The 17,667-nt window shown below is 37.7% G+C and overlaps 1 protein-coding gene across 5 annotated transcripts in view; it reads left to right on the top strand.

The window, feature by feature from the left end:
• CADPS2 (calcium dependent secretion activator 2) overlaps positions 1–17,667 on the top strand; it is a 281,939-nt gene that overhangs the window by 121,202 nt on the left and 143,070 nt on the right. For all 5 annotated transcript variants that reach the window (XR_011723932.1, XM_071733753.1, XM_071733756.1 and 2 more), the window contains exons 7-8: positions 5,349–5,460; positions 10,819–10,958. Coding sequence is in view for 4 of the 5 variants with exons in the window: in XM_071733753.1 (XP_071589854.1) it covers positions 5,349–5,460; positions 10,819–10,958 (252 nt within the window). In the remaining variant the exon portion in view is untranslated. The remainder of the gene's footprint in view (positions 1–5,348; positions 5,461–10,818; positions 10,959–17,667) is intronic.

Raw genomic sequence — 17,667 nt, 5'->3', positions numbered from 1 at the left:
TGAGAGGAAGAAGGAAATAATTGAAGTTGGTTGTAATCTCTGTGCTATTTGACTACTTAGCAAGAAACATAATCCTTCTGCCACCAGGGCATATATTTTTTAATTTTCTTCACCTTATCTTTTTGATTGTTCTGGATAAATCCTGGTTGGTGGATTGCTCCTGTGTGCTCAGCATGCTAATAATTTACTGAAAGCAAGCAGGATTCCTGCCCTGGTGTGATATTTGCATCTCTGAAGACTGCTGTTTTGGGGCACTGCTTCAGTGCAGACATTGGGCTCAAACCTGAGATCCCAGGCAGAAAGCAAATGGGATGAAGGCTTTACAGTTAACAGGTCCTCTCTTCAGAGCCCTGATATTAACCCTCCTTATCTAGTGTCCTTGCTTGAAAGAACAGTTCTTTTGGTGTGACTGTGGTCTTTTACTGTGTATAATGACATTACCTGTCTCACCAGTTCAGTTTCATGTGTTATGGAAACTTTGAGGCTCAAAGATGCATGTCACACTGTTAGCCCTTCCACTATAACTATCAGTGCTTGGAGTAAGACTGTTTACACACTGCTTAGTGCACGTGATATATATGTTTCTATTCTCATTCCCACCTAACCCCCAACAAATGTGACTAATATTTTGCACACAGACATAAGTGTTCTCTAACATTGCACTAAAACATCTATAGATGCATGATCCAACTTCAAACTGGAAGGCATTCTGTGATGAATAGTGTGATGTTGAGCCAAAACCAATTAAATCTTGCTTAGAGGAAAAATGTTTTGGATCAGGCTAAGCCTCACACTAATATAGCTACATGGTCTCTGTCTGGGTCAAAGTGAAGGCAAAGATGGCAAACATCTGCTGTAAAGTATCAAGCAGGGGGATGGTGGTCTGTCAAAAAGAAACAGATGGTGTTGGGAAAGCTTACCTCAAATTTTACCTCCAGTGTCCTGGAATACTCTGGTTGAGTGGGTCTGAAATCTGTTGTTCAAAGTGGTCTATTCCCAACTTGTCTCTGGAAAACCGAATGATATTTTTGTGGGCAATATCTGACATTTAAACAATTCCTTTGGAATTTACCTTAAATTTTTATATGATCAGCATTTCCAATTTTAAATTTCAAAATGTACCCTTCTGCTGTCCTGGTTTGAAGAGACCTTCAAAAATCTTGCATATTTTTGGTGCAAGCAGTATAATACAGGTACAGTCAGAATAACTGCTAAACTTTTACTAGATGCAGTGTTTGAATTTGAATGATTTTTATGGCTTTGTTTAGTTTTGGTTAGTTGTTTTGTGTGAAGAGAAAGATAGAGGCAAAGGGCTTAAAAGAAATAAGTTTTTGCTTTTGATCCCTATTCAGGCTAAGAATACTTTGTACACTGCAAATGCTCATGACATTCATAAAATTGTTTTTCACCCCACCAGGGTCAGACTTTTCTCTACTGTCAAAATGTTAATATATGCATTGATCCTGAAAAGTGTCAAGTGGTCCAAAATTTTTAGAACACAGAGTAGTCCACTGAATAGATGAAGAAAAGAAACAATAGGTCTTTAAATGTCTTAATACCTACTTAGCATACAAGGTGTGAATCTGGAGGTTTATGTTCCTACTTGGAAGCCATACCAGCAGATTGAGTGTAGGAGGACAGCCAAAACAAAGGCAGGATAATGTGGACAGCTGATGAGAACAGTAGGAGTCAAAAAGAGGAGTAAAAGGGGGTTCAGAACAAAAGAGAAGTGATATGATACCAGATGTAATATTGACATTTTCTGATTTGATTCCTGAGTCTCCTCTAACATACTGTGCAGGCTCAGATAGGTCAGTCTATTGTGTTGTTTGTTTTCCCACATCTTTAGACTGGAATGCCAACATCTCTCTGCTTCTACAAGGTACTGTCAGTTTATCGACATTTATACAATATGAATTTATCAGAATTTATATAACCTTTTGAAGACTTAAAGTGTATACAGATAACATGAACCAGGATTTGTAACTTTTAGAAGTGTTGCGATGGATTGATAATTATTGTTTTCAATGGAAAAGTGAAGTAAATATGCATGTTGAAAATCTGAGAGCATAAATTACCCTTTTGTGCCTTTTGTCCACTGGCAGCCCCTGTCTGGATTTGAAACTTGGCAGGAAACAGGTCAACACCTGTTACATATTCTTCACACAATATACAGCAATGGTTCCCCACACCTGGCAGGGTGTCACACCTTTGAAAACCTTCACCCTGACTTGGCTTGCTTGCCTCTATTGAAAGCGAGATGGGAAGGCAAGACTAAATAATAATTAATTTGTACTGTTTTATGGTTTTTTATGACAATAACTTGTCATAATAACTTGTAGAGTGTACTGTTCTCATTTTCAGTGTAGGAAGTCTAAGTGAATGTTTTTACTTAGTTACTTACTGTGCATATAACATTTCTGATTTTCCTTTCTGGTTTGTATTAGATGCTTTTTTGCTTTGAAGAAAAACTACTCACAGTTATGTCTTAACAAGTTTTTAGATTTTTTTAATAGGAATAATATTTTCTGTTTAAAGAAGAAATACGTGATTCTGTCTAGCTCATAATTAGCAATATGATAAATGCCTACTAATTTTGAGCTCTGGTAATTCCTTCCTTTATAACAGTTATAACTTTTACCAAAAGCAAACCCTGAAAAACCACTTTAGATCAGATTATTCTTTTCTTCCTTTCACATTAGTTTAGTTGTATAAAGGAGCTTTACAATATAGCATATCCATCAAAACACTTGGTCCTTCCTGTTGCTGACATAAGGACCCAATTTGGAGTTTTCAGTTTGTCAAAGCAGAGTTCCAAGAAGGGATTGCCAAAGTTTTGTGACAACCAGCCTTTCATTTTGCTGCTGAATCTACAGGGGCAGGGAATAAACCACTCTTTCTGAGCAACTGTACTTAAAAAGTGGCTCAACAATGCATTCAGAAATTGAATGTAGGGCTACTTAGTGCAAGCAGCTACAGTTACAGAGCACCCAACTTTTCTAAAAGGGAACTGGTGAAGAAAAGGCTTCTTAGTCTTGCATTTCAAACCACTAATGTTCCAAGTCAAAAATTGCCATGTAAATGGAAATAAATGAGAAATTCTTGGGGAACAAAAGACAAAAACAAAAAAACCAGACTGTTGCATAGGTGGAATCAAAGGTGACACTTAAAGGCAGTTGTGTGACTTTCCATCTTCATACCATTTCCTGTACTACTCTCTCCTACTGTCATCCATCACGGTAGAAAAAATTATCTTTCTCATATGTACACTTTATAGTTTTAGGAAGATTTTGATGGGAACCTCAGTTTTAAAAAAAACATTATTTTAATTCTCCTTCAGTAGCTCACAGCCCTTTAAGTATTGATACAAAGTGTTCCTGTAGTGTAGGGATTCTCAAAAAAAGAATTTGTAGTTCTCAGCAGGATTTTTGCATAAAATAGTGGAATCACAGTAAAACATAGAACAGAGTCAAGACATATAAAAGATTAGATTACATTAGTGATGAAGGGCAAAGTTACTTGACCGAGTTCACAGATTACTTTGCCTGAGTCCAGGGCTTGTTTCTGTCTGTGCTGAAAAAGAACATTAGGATTTGTTTAGAACCTTATTTATGCATTGCCTTTCCACAGCAAATGAGTGTGATTATTGTTCTTAATGTGATTATGATGTGACAATATGCTCCTTGTAATTCCATCAACATAAACAAGTAATTTTCAAATCTAGAAATTAGCAAACGTAGATTGTTAATTTCCCCAGAAAATTTGTTGCAACCTAAACAACACATTAAGCATTATAGAAAGATACAAACATACAGACTTTTCCCCTCGTGTTCTCAGACTTGTATCCCAGATCCCAATGATGTAATTGAGAATATATACATAAATATAGATTGAATGAAATAGTGGTTGTAATGTTGAACAATCATTACCATGTTAGATCTTTGAATCTGCATAGTAAACTTCTGTAGTTTAAAAGTGTAGAAGACAGAATGGTAACATAAGGGTTGGTTAATTTTAAGTGAACCTCACTTTTCATAGTCTGGAATGTGTTCAGCTACCTGTAAGGTTTGTTTATGCAGAACCACTGCTTTCTTAAAACTTTGTGGTTGTTGTGGCATGTTACTTCCTAGACTTTGTATAGAAGTCTGTAACTCATGTTAGTTGAAGGATTTTCTTTTATGTAATAGATCCTTTTGATGAAGGTTTACTACTGTTTCTTTGCTCTCCAACAAAGGAGAGTCCATGTAAATTATTCTTTTATGTAAAATGAAAATACTGCTTTATGTATAGAAGGCCTTCTAAGATTTCAGCTTATGTCACAGAGTTCTTACAGACCACACTCTTAAGGTCACCTGTTCTCTTTTATTTTTTTTTAGCTTCTGCTAATTGTAATATGTCAAGTAATGGAAAGATTGAAGAGAAATTGGAGCTGTGCTTACTTAATAACAACCAGAATCAGTATTGTCAATACAGTGAATACCATGCAATCATTTAGGAAAATGAAATAGCATATTGAAGGAAGTTGCAATCTAATTTGTATCACTTTTTTTTCTACCAATGGCCGATGGTGGGAGGGAAGGCTGACAAAATGAGTGTGTTTAAGTGAGATAAGAGATGATAGAGCAAGAAGTTTGTCTGCCTAATTTAGCATGAAGCCTTGTGGCAGTAATTATCTTGCAGAGCTATTTTTTTCCAGTTTTTGCATTTGTGTTTACATTTTTCTTCCATCCTTACACTTGCAACACTTTCTAGTTGTAACATCTCAAGAAACATTAAGTTTTCTCCGTTCAAATCTTTTACTTTCTGCATAGTTCATTCACCTTAACCTTAAGCTAAATGTATGAGGGTTTTTTAAAATTCAGACTCTATTCTTTGCTGAATTAATTTGAGTTGTGTGCTCAAAATAGTGAAGCTAGTAATATATTTAATAGAAAAAACTTTCTCTTCACTCTCTACCTTTCTCAGCTTCCCCCTTCGTCGTCCTCCTTTGCTTACTTCGTTTTTCTTTCCCCTACGAGGATATATTTCCAGACCTTCTGCCACTTAAAATTTATTCATTTTTTTTAATGACAAAAAGAATTAGAAAAAAAATCATTAGAAAAAAAAATCATTAGAGAAATCACATAGAAAAGATGCAGATTTTTCTTGCCCAGAAAAAAAGCCAATTTTGCCATGTAAATATATAGTCTTGGATGCTCAAAAATTTACTACTGTGCCTTTTTCCTCAAAATCTTAGAAATTAAGTTCTAGGAGCACATTAATAAATATTATGTACAAAGGATTACAGTCCTATCACTCTGGGGCCTGTCCTCTACCCCAGTTTAATTCTATTCTTTTATTTGTTGCAGATGGGGAACTCAAGGAGATTTCACCACCACTCACCCTCGGCCTGTTGTCAAAGTAAAACTCTTTACAGAAAGCACTGGGGTGCTGGCACTTGAAGATAAAGAACTGGGAAGAGTAAGTATTATGTGCAGAAGCATTTAATAAATTTAATAAATACCTGACAAATTGTGCATAAAAATGCAAGTATTTATAAAACATGGTATAGAACAGTATAAGGTACTCAGTACATCACCTGCTGTTCTGCAGCTTTACCAAATAATGCTTTCTTTTTAGAGGTGAATTTGCCAGTGTTCAGACCATGGCAATTGACTTGGATTGCCAGAAAACCTTGATGGCTCTCTTTATCTAGTTTAAAACTTTTTAAAATTCCTAGGTGACCCCCCATTGCTATCCAAATTAGGAGAGGAGAGAGAGAAAAGATTTGGCATGTAATAAGCATAGCAACTGACTGGGAAAAGGGAAAGTAGGACTTGAGTGGTGGAAGGATGGAGTTGGGAAAGAAATTACAGGTATACCACGTCAGAATAAAATATGAGTTCTCTCTCTTGTACTGTATGAGTTTCCCTTCTCTACACATTTTCCCTGTCTTGATAAGGACAATCTTTGGCCCTTGGTGACTGAGTCACCATCCCTGGAGATGTTTAAAAGATGTGTAGGTCTGGCACTTCAGTCCAGGGTTTGGCGGGCATGGGAGTGTTGGGTTGATGGTTGGACTTGATGGTCTTGGAGGTCTTTTACAATCTTAATGATTATATGATTCTATTCTAAGATTCTAACTTTGGTCACTGTTTTAACTGCGGTGTACTTAAAAATTCAATTCAAACCTGCTCCTTCTGAGATATATGTGCTGTGGACATTAGTTCTCATCTGTCAATTACTTTTTTCAAAGCTTGTGTCTTGACCTAGTACTGCATTTCTACGTTATTGAAGTTTGCATTTCCCTTAGCCTGCAGTTATTCTGAGGGTTTTGTTCTGTTTAATATAATTAGAAATTGAAGGGTGGCATCAAGCTACATGATTTGAATTTTGAACTTTCATCAGGTACCAGAGGGTTTCTTTTGCCATCAAGGGGTCAGCTTTTTGTAAAAACAGATCCATCATGTGAAATGTGGAGTCAACAAAGATTTCCCCAGAGCTATAGAGGAGAGTTTTGATTGACCCCATCAGTGTGGGGCAGTTTCTCATAGTTAGGACCTTAAGATGTAGGTCCTGATCTCAGTAATAATAGCCATACAGCTGCTTGGTTTAAGGAGGAGACACTGATGATTTCCAGGGGTTATTGCTTATGTCAGAGCAGAAGGGATGCAGGCTCATGCTTTCAGTAGAGATGGCAGTCTAACTTTACAGCTCTATATACTCCTTGTTTGGGACCAGAGGCTGAGGGCTGTTCATCCACTGCTGCAGAAGTCCCCACGTGAGCACCAAGTGACAAGAAGGGTTTTGTCTGTGTATCTTCTTCCTTCAAGACATTTAAGATGTGGTTAACAGACAGGAAGTAGTGTTTACTGTGTCACATCTCTGTTATTGCTCTATTCCTTCTAAATGTTTGCTGGGGGGGTATAATTCTGGCTCCCTGTTGAAAACTTTAGCTGTCTTCAAACAAAATCCCAAATCTTAACCTTTATTTTCTGTTCTACACAAACTGGAGGGCAGTTGAACAAACTAAGTTTTCCACTGAAAAAAAAAAATTGAAGATGCATAGTGCATAGGAGGAGAAAAGATGGGTTTTAGATTTGGGTTCTGTAGAATGTGAGCTTCTGAAGTCATGGTGTGAATCTGGTTGTGTGGAGCTCTGTGTACTGGGAGTCACTAAACTTTTAGAAAGTGAAGTAGGCTGCATCTTTGAAGCTAATTTTTTTCTAATAAGGAACTTCTAAGAATTCCCTTTATTCCTACATCTTTGAAATCCATAGCACAGTTTTTATGTGACTGACATTGCTCTGGCTACTTCAGTAATTTTTGTATGTGCATACAAAAGGCAGAATTGATGTTTGCATTTGTAGATGCAACAACTGAGGAAGAGTCGAGAAGCTTTCAGAATCTGGAGTAAATACTTCTGAAAAATCAGCCTGGTGATTGCTGAAACTTAGGGATCAGACACCACTTTTCCTTGCTTGGTACTTTGTGTATGAAGATGTTCAAACCTAGTAATTCAGAGTGACAGCCATTGTGCTTGCTTAGCACACATGTGAATACAAAGTGAGAGCAGCAGGTGGTGTTTGATTGCTGATACTTTCTGAATATAGGAATATTTCAGCCTTGTTGCTCTGACTATTCAATTAAGAGGGAACTATTGTCTCACAGCCTGCTTGTCACAGTCAGCTAGAGCTGGCAATAATTATCTGTGCTGTTAGTCTGGGTTTGATTTGAAAGCATTCTGAAATAGCTGTACTGGCTAGGTACATGTGCTCTCATGATTGCCTGGTTTCTGAATGCCAACTGCACCAGTCGTGTTGTTTGTCTTCTGTGCTGTGTTCAAAGGTCTGCTGAGCAGAGACAATATCATACTATGGATATATTTGTTTAAAACCTGCCATCCTGGGGAATGTGTTTCTCCACATTTTGAAATGACTGAGGTTTCTCGGGTCTGAGTTTTTGTGTCTCTTTTTTTTTTAAGTTAGGAAAATAATAAGAGATTGCTTCCACTCCCCCTTTTCTCTTGCTCTTCCAAACAGTCTGCCTGTCAGCACCCTGTTAAGTCTTGGCTGAGTGCTATTGTTTCCATGTTAACAGGGGTTTTCTCAGTAGCTTCTCTGAAAAAGCCTTTTGTCAGAAATTCTTGAGATATTTTTCACTCAGGCATGCTCTCTCTTAGATATGGGGGAGAGGCTCTTTGGGAAGGACTGAAAGCCATCTTTTACCAGTTGCTAAGATCTATTAAGGTAAGTGGTCAGCTGGCAGCATCAGCAAAGGTCCACTGATTGCATAAATTGCAAAGTCTTCCCAATTCTTTGTCAACAACAGTATTTGAGCATTCACCATGTGCCTGTTCAGTTTCTCAGTTTGATTTTCATTTTTTTTAACCACCTCCTACCAAAGTCTTGTTTCTGTGTTTCAGCTGTAATACAACCACAGCTGAAAAACAAGAGATCACTCAATAGGTAAAATGATGGAGCTTGTGTAAAATACTTGTAATCTCCCTTGGTATCAGCTCTTGTTATTCCTTAGGTGAGAACTTCTCTAAGGGACTTATTTTTGAGAGAGCCATCTCCCTTTCCCAATTCTACCTTCAAACTTGTCCCTTCCAGTGAGCTGCTTTTTTGTCATCCTCCTGGCAGAAGTCCATCATGACAATGCCCAGAGGACCCAAGTGCAGTGCTTGGGAGGCTGCTGCTGGGGCATTTAAAGGAACTTCACTTCTTGTCATAGCAACAGCAGCTTCCAGCTTTCTGACACTACCCTGTCTTTGGGCAAGGGCCTGACATAACTCTGAACAGCTCCAAACTTTCAAGTTAGTGGAGAAGGCAACTTGAAAGGAGTTAGTTGAAATTTCAATAAAAAATAGGTAAGAAACACCGGGAACAGAGTTACACAAACGACATTAAAGGGTTTCTACAATGTTACTGGTCACCTATGTACTAGTCTAAACCATCTTTAGTAATTTTTGGTTTATAATGCAATTTTCTAATCAATAAAATTGTGTATTTAGCTAGGAGATTTTCCTATGGTCTTTGTTCATAAATAGTGGGATATATTTGCATGTACCAGATAATACTGGGTGCTTTTTTCATAACATAAAATTTAGTATCTAAAATGTTAAAGAAAAAGCCTTCCATAAAACAAATTATTCCTGTTGAGTGATGAAAGCTCTGTTTTTCATAGCTGTAAATCATTACAAATTGAATAAGAGCCTCTGGTAGAGCACAGGAGTAAGAGAATTTTGTTTCTTCACTTCATTTTGGGGTTTCTTGCATGACCATGAGTGTAATGTTCTGAACAGAGCTCACAATGCTGCTTATGGTTAAGAAATGGGATGTAAAATTCATTTCTCACTTGCTCATAGCTTAGCCAGACTTTAAGTGTTGAGACTAAAAGTTTTCATCCTTGGTGTGGAATCAGATACAAAGAAAATGCGAGTTTGGTCAGCACAAAAAACTAATAATTTGTAACACCATTTGCACTCTGGAAGAGAACATGGGAACTTCTTTTGTGTCATCAAATCTTCTAGTTTTCCTGTTAGGGACCATGCAGTTTGAGGAAAGATAGAAAGTTGCATACCAGGAGCCACAGGAACTCCCTGAGGTTCCAGGGGGCAATGTAGGATGGGGACACCAATCACAGACTGTTTGTAGGTTGGATGGGAGCATCTAGTTCCAACCCTCTGACATAGGCAGGGACACTTCTCACTCGAGCAGGTTGCTTGATGTGTTGTCCACCCTGTCCTTAGGCACTTCCAGGGTTGGGACATCCACAGCTTTCCTGGGTAACCTGTTCCAGTCTCACCACCCTCATAGTGAAGAATTTCTTACTATTATCTAACCTAAATCTGCCCTCTTCTCATTTACAGCTGTTATCCCTTATCCTATCACTACACACCCTTGTAAAAAGTCCCTCCCCAGCTTTCTTGTAGGCCCCCTTCAGGTACTGGGATGCTGCTGCTGTAAGGTCTCCTTGGAGCCTTGTCCAGGCTGAATTGCAGCTCTCTTAGCATATCTTCATTGGAGAGGTGCTCCAACCCTCTGATCATCTTTGTCACCCTCCTGTGGACTTGATCCAACAGGTCCATATCCTTGTGTTGGTCACAGTACTCCAGGTGGGGTCTTACGAAAATGCAGTAGGAGGGGGAAGCACCTCCCTTGACCTGCTGGCCTGGTCCAGTGCATGCAGGAACCTCCCTGGCATTGGGACAGGTTGGGGGTTTGATCTACTTTTTGAAGATGGCCCAGACTGTGTTGTGAAGAAGATACTATTGATGGGCTGCATCTTTATTTTCTTTAAGGTTTTGGGATGTGAACTGTACTGGAGGCAAGTGACAGTATGGTCTAAGAAAATGTAGTGCTAGATATGATTGGACCACGTGGTCAAATGTTTTAAGTGATCATGAGATGAATTTACTGAATTATCTGAACCCACAGTGCCAGAGCAGATTGTTTCAGTTTGGGTGTTTTCAGCAGAGCACTGGGTAAAGTAAACGTTTAGGTTCTTTTTTAATTGTACATGGCCATTTTCTAATGTCAAATGTTCCCTTTTGTTGAAAACTGGTAATTCAAAATGAACTACAGAGAAGTAAATTTTATTAACTCAAAATATGAAATTTCCCGTTAGTAAGAAAAAGAATGAGTTCATGTTGGAAATTCATCTATTACAGTAAGCTTGTGTCAACTGGTTTATTAATTATGAAACCTTTCTTATTCATCTTTCAGATTGGAGGAGATGCAACAAGAATCTTCATTGCTTAGTATTGTTTCATTAAGGACTAGAGTTTTGTTTTGGTTTTTTTTCATCAACTTGTTTTTGTTTTATGATTTGCAGGTAGTGTTGTATCCAACATCCAATAGCCCAAAGTCACCTGACCTGCATAAAATGATTGTCCCCAAAAACAGCCAGGACAGTGACTTGAAGATTAAACTGGCAGTGAGAATGGATAAACCACCCCACATGAAGCACTGTGGGTAAGTGTCCATTTTCTGAATGTCTGTATCTATAATTTTACTGCATTGCACCCTCATTTAAGCCATAAAGTTTAAAAAACTATACATCTGTACAACAGTTCCTACAGTATGGCATTACATTATATATCCTCATTTTACATATAAAGTTTGGAATAGTCAGGAATAACCTTAATATCAGATGCTCAGTGATGTGTAAAGGCAGATTATGAGTTAACTCTGAAATACAGTACTAAGAGTAGTGTCACTTAGGAACCGCTTTTTAATGTTAAAATTTATTGCACTTTGGGGAAAAAAAAGGTTGTATTTAGAAGAAACATATTTTTCCCTTAAAATCAGATAAATCACATACATAAATGTTACAGTATTTCCAACATAGTATCTCCTTTTCTTTGTCCACTGTACTGTAAATCTCTTGAAAGAAATTTATGTACAAATGCCAGTTTAAGGATGCTTTTCATTTTTTCTGTCAAACACTGACACTATATGGAATAGCTTATAAAGACATCTCCCCCAGACACTATCCTCCTCCTAACAGCAAAACCCAGTAGTGTTGCTGACAGTAAGCAAGGCTGTTATCTGTTGTCATAAAGTAATTTCCAGGGCTGTTTTCTATCCTTTCAACTTCTTCCAAATTAAGGAGTAGTAAATTTCTATTCAGCAGGTTAATGTAGGAGTAACATAGTGACCATACAACTTTGATTCCTTTTCAGTCTCCTTTCTGCTTATTGTATACAGACAAAAATTGCCAAAACTTCCTATATTCAATACTCTTTTTTTAAACAAAAACAAACAAAACCAACTTATATAAGTTTTGGCTGAACTGTAATTAGTTGGGCTGAAATTTCCCGGTGTCAACCTCAGCCCAAACTTTGGCTTGGGAACTTAGGCACAAATGATCAGGACTGTAAAGGTAAGACTTGCTGGTGTGAAACCTGTAGCTGGCGATCAGGACCTGGAAGGAAAAAGAGGGAAACCAGTCATGGAGGTACCTGGGGAACTGGAGTTGCTGTGCTTGGAGACTGGGACTGAGATGAGAAGATTTACATGTCGGGCTGCAAAGGCATGAACAAGGGAAATGGGATAATGTGGCAGGAGAGAGCAGGAAGACCAGGCTGACGTGGGTAAATTGGAGTGGAGAGGACCCCGAGAGAAAAGAGCTTGTCTGTACTTGATGTTCTCTTGTCAGTGCTCACACCCTGCCCTATTCATATGGGCTCACCAAACACCTCTGAAATGGATTGCTAATTGTGGCTCATCACTGTCTGGATTCAGTCCAGTAGCATGGGTTCAGTCTTCTGCTGCTTGGAGGTACCCACCCAGCTGAAGTGGTGAATGCTGCAGGGGTGGCACAGTTCTGTCTGTGTTCTTTAGTGGTTTGTGGAAAGGAAGCCATGGGGACAAGGGTGAGTTGAACAACAACAGTAATGAATAATACACAACAGAGATATGTAACTTGCACATGACCTGGCATGGTTACATACTTCACATTACAGCTACATCCATGCACCTATCCCAGTGCATATATCCTCCCCTATCCATGCATTACAGCTACATTACACCCATGCACCTATCCCAGCAGGTGGCTGGGAGAAGTCCCCATTTTTGATCTGGTCACTGATAAAGTTGGATTTGTGCTGTCTGCAGTCCAAATTAGACTCTAACATGCAACTTACCTTGACCTGGGTCCAGAAACAAGGAGAAATCCAGTGCTTCCTCTCATTATGCTCCTGGGTTTCTCCAGAGGCTTTCTTATCTAGGAGCTGTTCTGAGGTCTTCAGAGGGTCTTCCTAAGCCCCCAGTTTGCTTTTCCATACTGGCTCATGTCACTAGTCATCTTATCTGAGCATTAAATGGACTTCCTAATCAAGTATTACTTTCTGTAATTTAATTCACTATCCCTTCCATCCACTGTTGCTGGCTACTACTTCATGGTAATTTTGAATCCTAATCTCCTGAGTGGGCAAGTTGTTTTCTTCTTCATTTTAATTCAGGGTCACTGCTGTCACTGTTCTTCAGGCAAATTTTTTTTTTTTTCTTCCCACCAAAAAGGTTTCCCTTTCTTTTATTTCCCTTTCTTCATAGCCATTAGCTGTAATGATTACTGCCTACACATTTGTAAAGAAAAGTTAGGGCACCAAGGGAGTGCAGTATAGACTTGCCACCAGAAATGTATGTGAAATGAAAGAAAAGGTTAAGAATTTCCCTAATAACCACTGAAAAGGTTGATGAAATACTGATACGTGATGGCACTGGAGTTGCAGTGAGAGGAAGGAAGGTGGTATTTGTTTGGGAGGCAAAAAATGCCTTCCAAAGGATTATTAATGTACAGTCAGGAACCATTGTAGCTATGTAAAGCCATCATCTGCATGTTCTGTGCAGCCTTCTCTTGGCTTTCTGGATGAGTGAAAGTATTAAGTGGTCATTTACTATTTTTTTAAGAGCAACTCCCACCTGCCTTAACTCACAGATTAAAGCTCTTCTGGTTCTGAACTGATACTGTGGATACAGAGAATTCCTCATTTATGAAGAGGCTGGGAACACCTGGTGGGTGATGGTTAGTATTCTGGGAAGGCAAAGGAATATTTTGTGGATAAGTTAGTTGAGCTGCTACATTGTTCTACATTGAAGGACCTGTGTGTAAGAGTGAAACATTTCTACCACTGTTAATTGTTGTTACTTGTTTCCTGTGCCCAGTTTGATCAGTTGGAATCTGATTTCACAGAGGTGCCCAACACTCACAGTTGTTAGCTAAAACCAGTAGAAACTGGGCTATAAAATATACATTGTGCTGTTAGAGTCCAAATATCCTAAAATTTACATCCTCATCTTGATATCTGAAGTGTAAAGTTTTCAGTACTTCATTATGAAGTGAGAAATCCAACTCCCCATCTCCCAGTGTCGTAGACATTTGAAGGTAAATCTTGGGAAGCCACTGGTAGGAAAAGTTCCTGCCCACCACTTGAGCTGGGGCACGTGGAGCGTGGTCACTTTTCTAGTAAATGGCCAAAGACCTGTGCTCTGCCAGGCAGTGGCATTGTGGTGCCAGGATCTGCAGCTCTTTGGTGAACCCAGACTAAGTAGAAAACCAGATAACTTGATTCTGTCTGTAAAGCAGGGTAACACACAATCAAACAGGCCACAGGATAAAATGAAGTGTTAATGAGCTGGAAGGCAGCTGTTGCCATCCTGGACAGTGAAAAGGGCTGGGTGGGTTTCATTTAGTTTAGTTTGGTTTATTTTGGTTTATTATTTTAAAAATTAATTTCATTTTAGTATGTGGTCAGATATGTAAGCACACAAAATAGGGGAAAATAAAGGGATGAAAGAATGAGATCATCCTTGTCATCACGTTAGCAAGGTGAAGTTTACAACAATCTAGTTACCAAGGAGCTAGTGTGATTATCCCAGGTGAGTTCTAACTTCACTTTTCAGAAACATCTCATGCTTTATCTTTGCCAATCTTTGAATTACACAACTTACATTTTCTGTGTCACTCTGAGTTAAGAAGCTAAAATACAAGATTCATATTTGTCTCAAATGAGATAAAGGCAATCTTTTGGCATTAGATAATGCCTTTCAGCTAAGAAACTAGAAAATTACTCAAAGTTAAATTAAATTACCCCCCGGGCAATTGCAGAAAGTATTCTTATTAGATTAATGTTCTATCATGATAGACACCATCTAATGTCTGATGGTAATAATAAGACTCCATTTTTTTCAGATATGGGAGTTATACTCAAATATCTCTGGTTTTGCAAGGTCAGTAAAACCCACATGCCAAAGTTAATTGTGGGTTTATGGTTTCACTCCTTCAGAAAAGTTTCTTCTGTTTTAAGACTGACTTACTGATGCAGGGGATGTGCTGAAATACTTAAAAGCCTATTTCAAATTTATGCTTCAAGAATATTGGTTTACAAGCTATACTGTCATGTACTTCAACTGAGATTTTTAATTGACAAACAGTATTCTGGACTGCAGCACCTTCAAATCATGTTCCCTCTTTGGCTTTCCACAGTAAAAAGAAGCAATTATATTTCAGATTAAAGTATAAACTTGGGATTCTTTTGTTATAAATTGTAAACTTTTCTATGAGCAAAGAATAAAAATCCTTATGACTCAACACTATTACAAATTTCAATTGCAGTACATTTATATCTCTGAAAAGAAGAGCTTTGCTCTAACCACAGTATTTTTACACTGGGGTTTATGGTGACACCTTCATACAGCTAAACTAATGTTACTCAAATAATGTGATTAAAAAAACCCATTTGATCAAGGAAACACTCTGTGGTTTTCCTATGCATTCTGTTATGTGCTTAAAAATTAAGAAAGATATGGTAAAGATAATCCCCTTATTTCAGATAATATTTTGTAAATCTTGTATGAAAGGTCCTCAAAGTATGAAACAACCCAAAGGATATGTAACCATCCTTTTCTGTTTAAGCCCTGTCAATACATTACAAGGTAAGCATTCACAGATAGACATTTTGAGTAAAAACAAGGTAAATGTCACTATTTAATAGGGATTTGTAGAACAGTCCCGATTACTGACAATTCATGATACTTTCAATTTATTTCTTGTAATTGGAAATGTATTTGTGCTCTTCTTGTAAAGTGTTGTAACCTTTTCCTTGTATAAAATGCAGAGCATATACAAGAAATTTTTTTAATATTCTTTGTCAGGGTAGTAAAGGCAATGTTCGTACAAAAGGTTTTTTAACATTTCTATTACTTCTGTTGCAATCTTGAATCTAAAACAAACTGTCAGAGGAAATAAGCTGAATATGACCTAAAAACTTCACGTATAAAATGCTAAAAGCCTGTTTATTTCTTCCAAGTTAGAATAGCAATGTTAAGGAGGTAGTGTTTGGTTCAGGAAGGCTCACTTGGCTCTCCGTAACTCATAATTAAATTAGGGTTGAAAATTGGATCAAAAAAGGTTACAGATTAATCCACTCATGGTATGTGGGTTACTGTAAATACCTTTTCTAATGTATGGGGGTTTTGTTTTTTTTAATGTGACTTTGAACATTTGCGTGCATTTAAAGCTTGCACTATTTTAAAAAACAGATTTTGTGTCAGCTAAGCTGCCTGTTAGCATAGCCTAGTGGTTACTAAAGGGTATTATTCTGTTGCTTCCAATCTAGAAATAAAAATCAAATACTCATCTTTTTTTATTTTTAAAGAGCTTGCTTTAAAAAAAAGCTCTGACAAATCTAACCATCTGAGCAGGACAACATTAAAAAATGCAGTATTATTCAGATTAGAATCTGAAGTAAAAACATTTCATCATGGCTCTTGTCCAAAACTTTTTTCAAGATTAGAAAGGCAAAATTCATTCTTATAAGTTCTGTTCTGCTTCATGCTATGACATGTTGCATATAGAAATGTTATAAGATCAATTTCTTAAACTTTTGTGTTTTGAATATACATTCTACAAGTACTTGGTTATGTACATATCCAGATTTTCTCCTTCTCTCATCTGTAAAGCAATTTTTTTTGGCAACTTTTTCAAAATACACACTCTGAAACTGAAAGAATGTGTGATGTTTTCTCTCACATTTTTTTAAAAATAATTTTTATTGTATGGGGTCACCATGAATTGCAAATTTGTCAAAAACTTTTCTCTTGTGCTCTTGGAGCTTGCTGAAGTGTTCTTAGGAAAGCATTTATTAACAGTAAAGATAGCTACTGGTTCCTTTATGTCACTGAAGTATCACATTTGTCCTGCTGGTGTGGTTTTAGAGCTAAAGGAGATCTATGAGATGAATGCCCTCCTAAGCAGTTTTTCAAGATGCAGAATTACAAGATAAGCAATTGTCCTCTCTCATTTTTACACCACTTGTCACCTATTAGTGGAAGCTCATTGGAGAGGAAAGCAAGTATAATTATGTGTGTTTTACAGGGGAGTGGACTGAAGCACAGGAATGACCAGAGATCACACCAGGTCACGGGCAATTCAGTGACCAAGCTTAGGAAAGCACTGGGGTCAGTCTGCTGCTTTCTCAATAAGTAGGGTTGTAGTGTGTAACCTGTGTCACCTGGATAATCAAACTATTGTCATAGCTACTGATAGTGATCTCATAGGTCAACTAAGAAGACCCAGGGGGCATTGAGGTTATTCAGAACAGTGGTGGTTCCATCTCTTACGTGCTGCTTGTCCATGGTCACCTGGCACAGGTGGGCATGAGGAAGAGCAAAATTATCTTTGTAACTTCAAGAGGTGGAATCTGAAGGCTGATCTGAGGATAAGATCTTCTCCTAGTATCATTATTTCAGAGAAATGTGCAGGTGAGCACATGGAAATGATGCTATTTGAATTCTGGGTTACTATTACACATCAGGATTACAATCACACTTCTCTTAGCAAGTGCTGGGTGCTCCCTGCCACAGGTTGGCCTTTATGTTGCATATCATGAATTTGAAACCAGTTCCAGACCTTTCTCTGATCTGAAACACATAGGTTTGTCAGGTTAATTCTAAATCAGTTTGTTTTACCAATACTAAAAGATGGAACAGGAATGAAATTGGCTAAGCTAAAATGTCAATTTTAAAAGTCATGATAAGTGTTGGAAACCTCTATATATCCAACAATTTAGAAAAATCTTTCCAAATACTTTTTATAATATGGTAATATGTACCACAGATTTTCTCAGTTAGTTTTTATTTTCTGCTAAATAAAAAACCATAACTTTCTACCTTACTTTTC

This window comes from Heliangelus exortis, chromosome 1 (genome assembly GCF_036169615.1).
Source record: "Heliangelus exortis chromosome 1, bHelExo1.hap1, whole genome shotgun sequence".
In the NCBI taxonomy this organism is placed as follows: Eukaryota; Metazoa; Chordata; class Aves; order Apodiformes; family Trochilidae; genus Heliangelus; species Heliangelus exortis.
The sequence above is the reverse complement of the archived record's forward strand: the minus strand, read 5'-3'. Positions and strand labels throughout refer to the sequence as shown.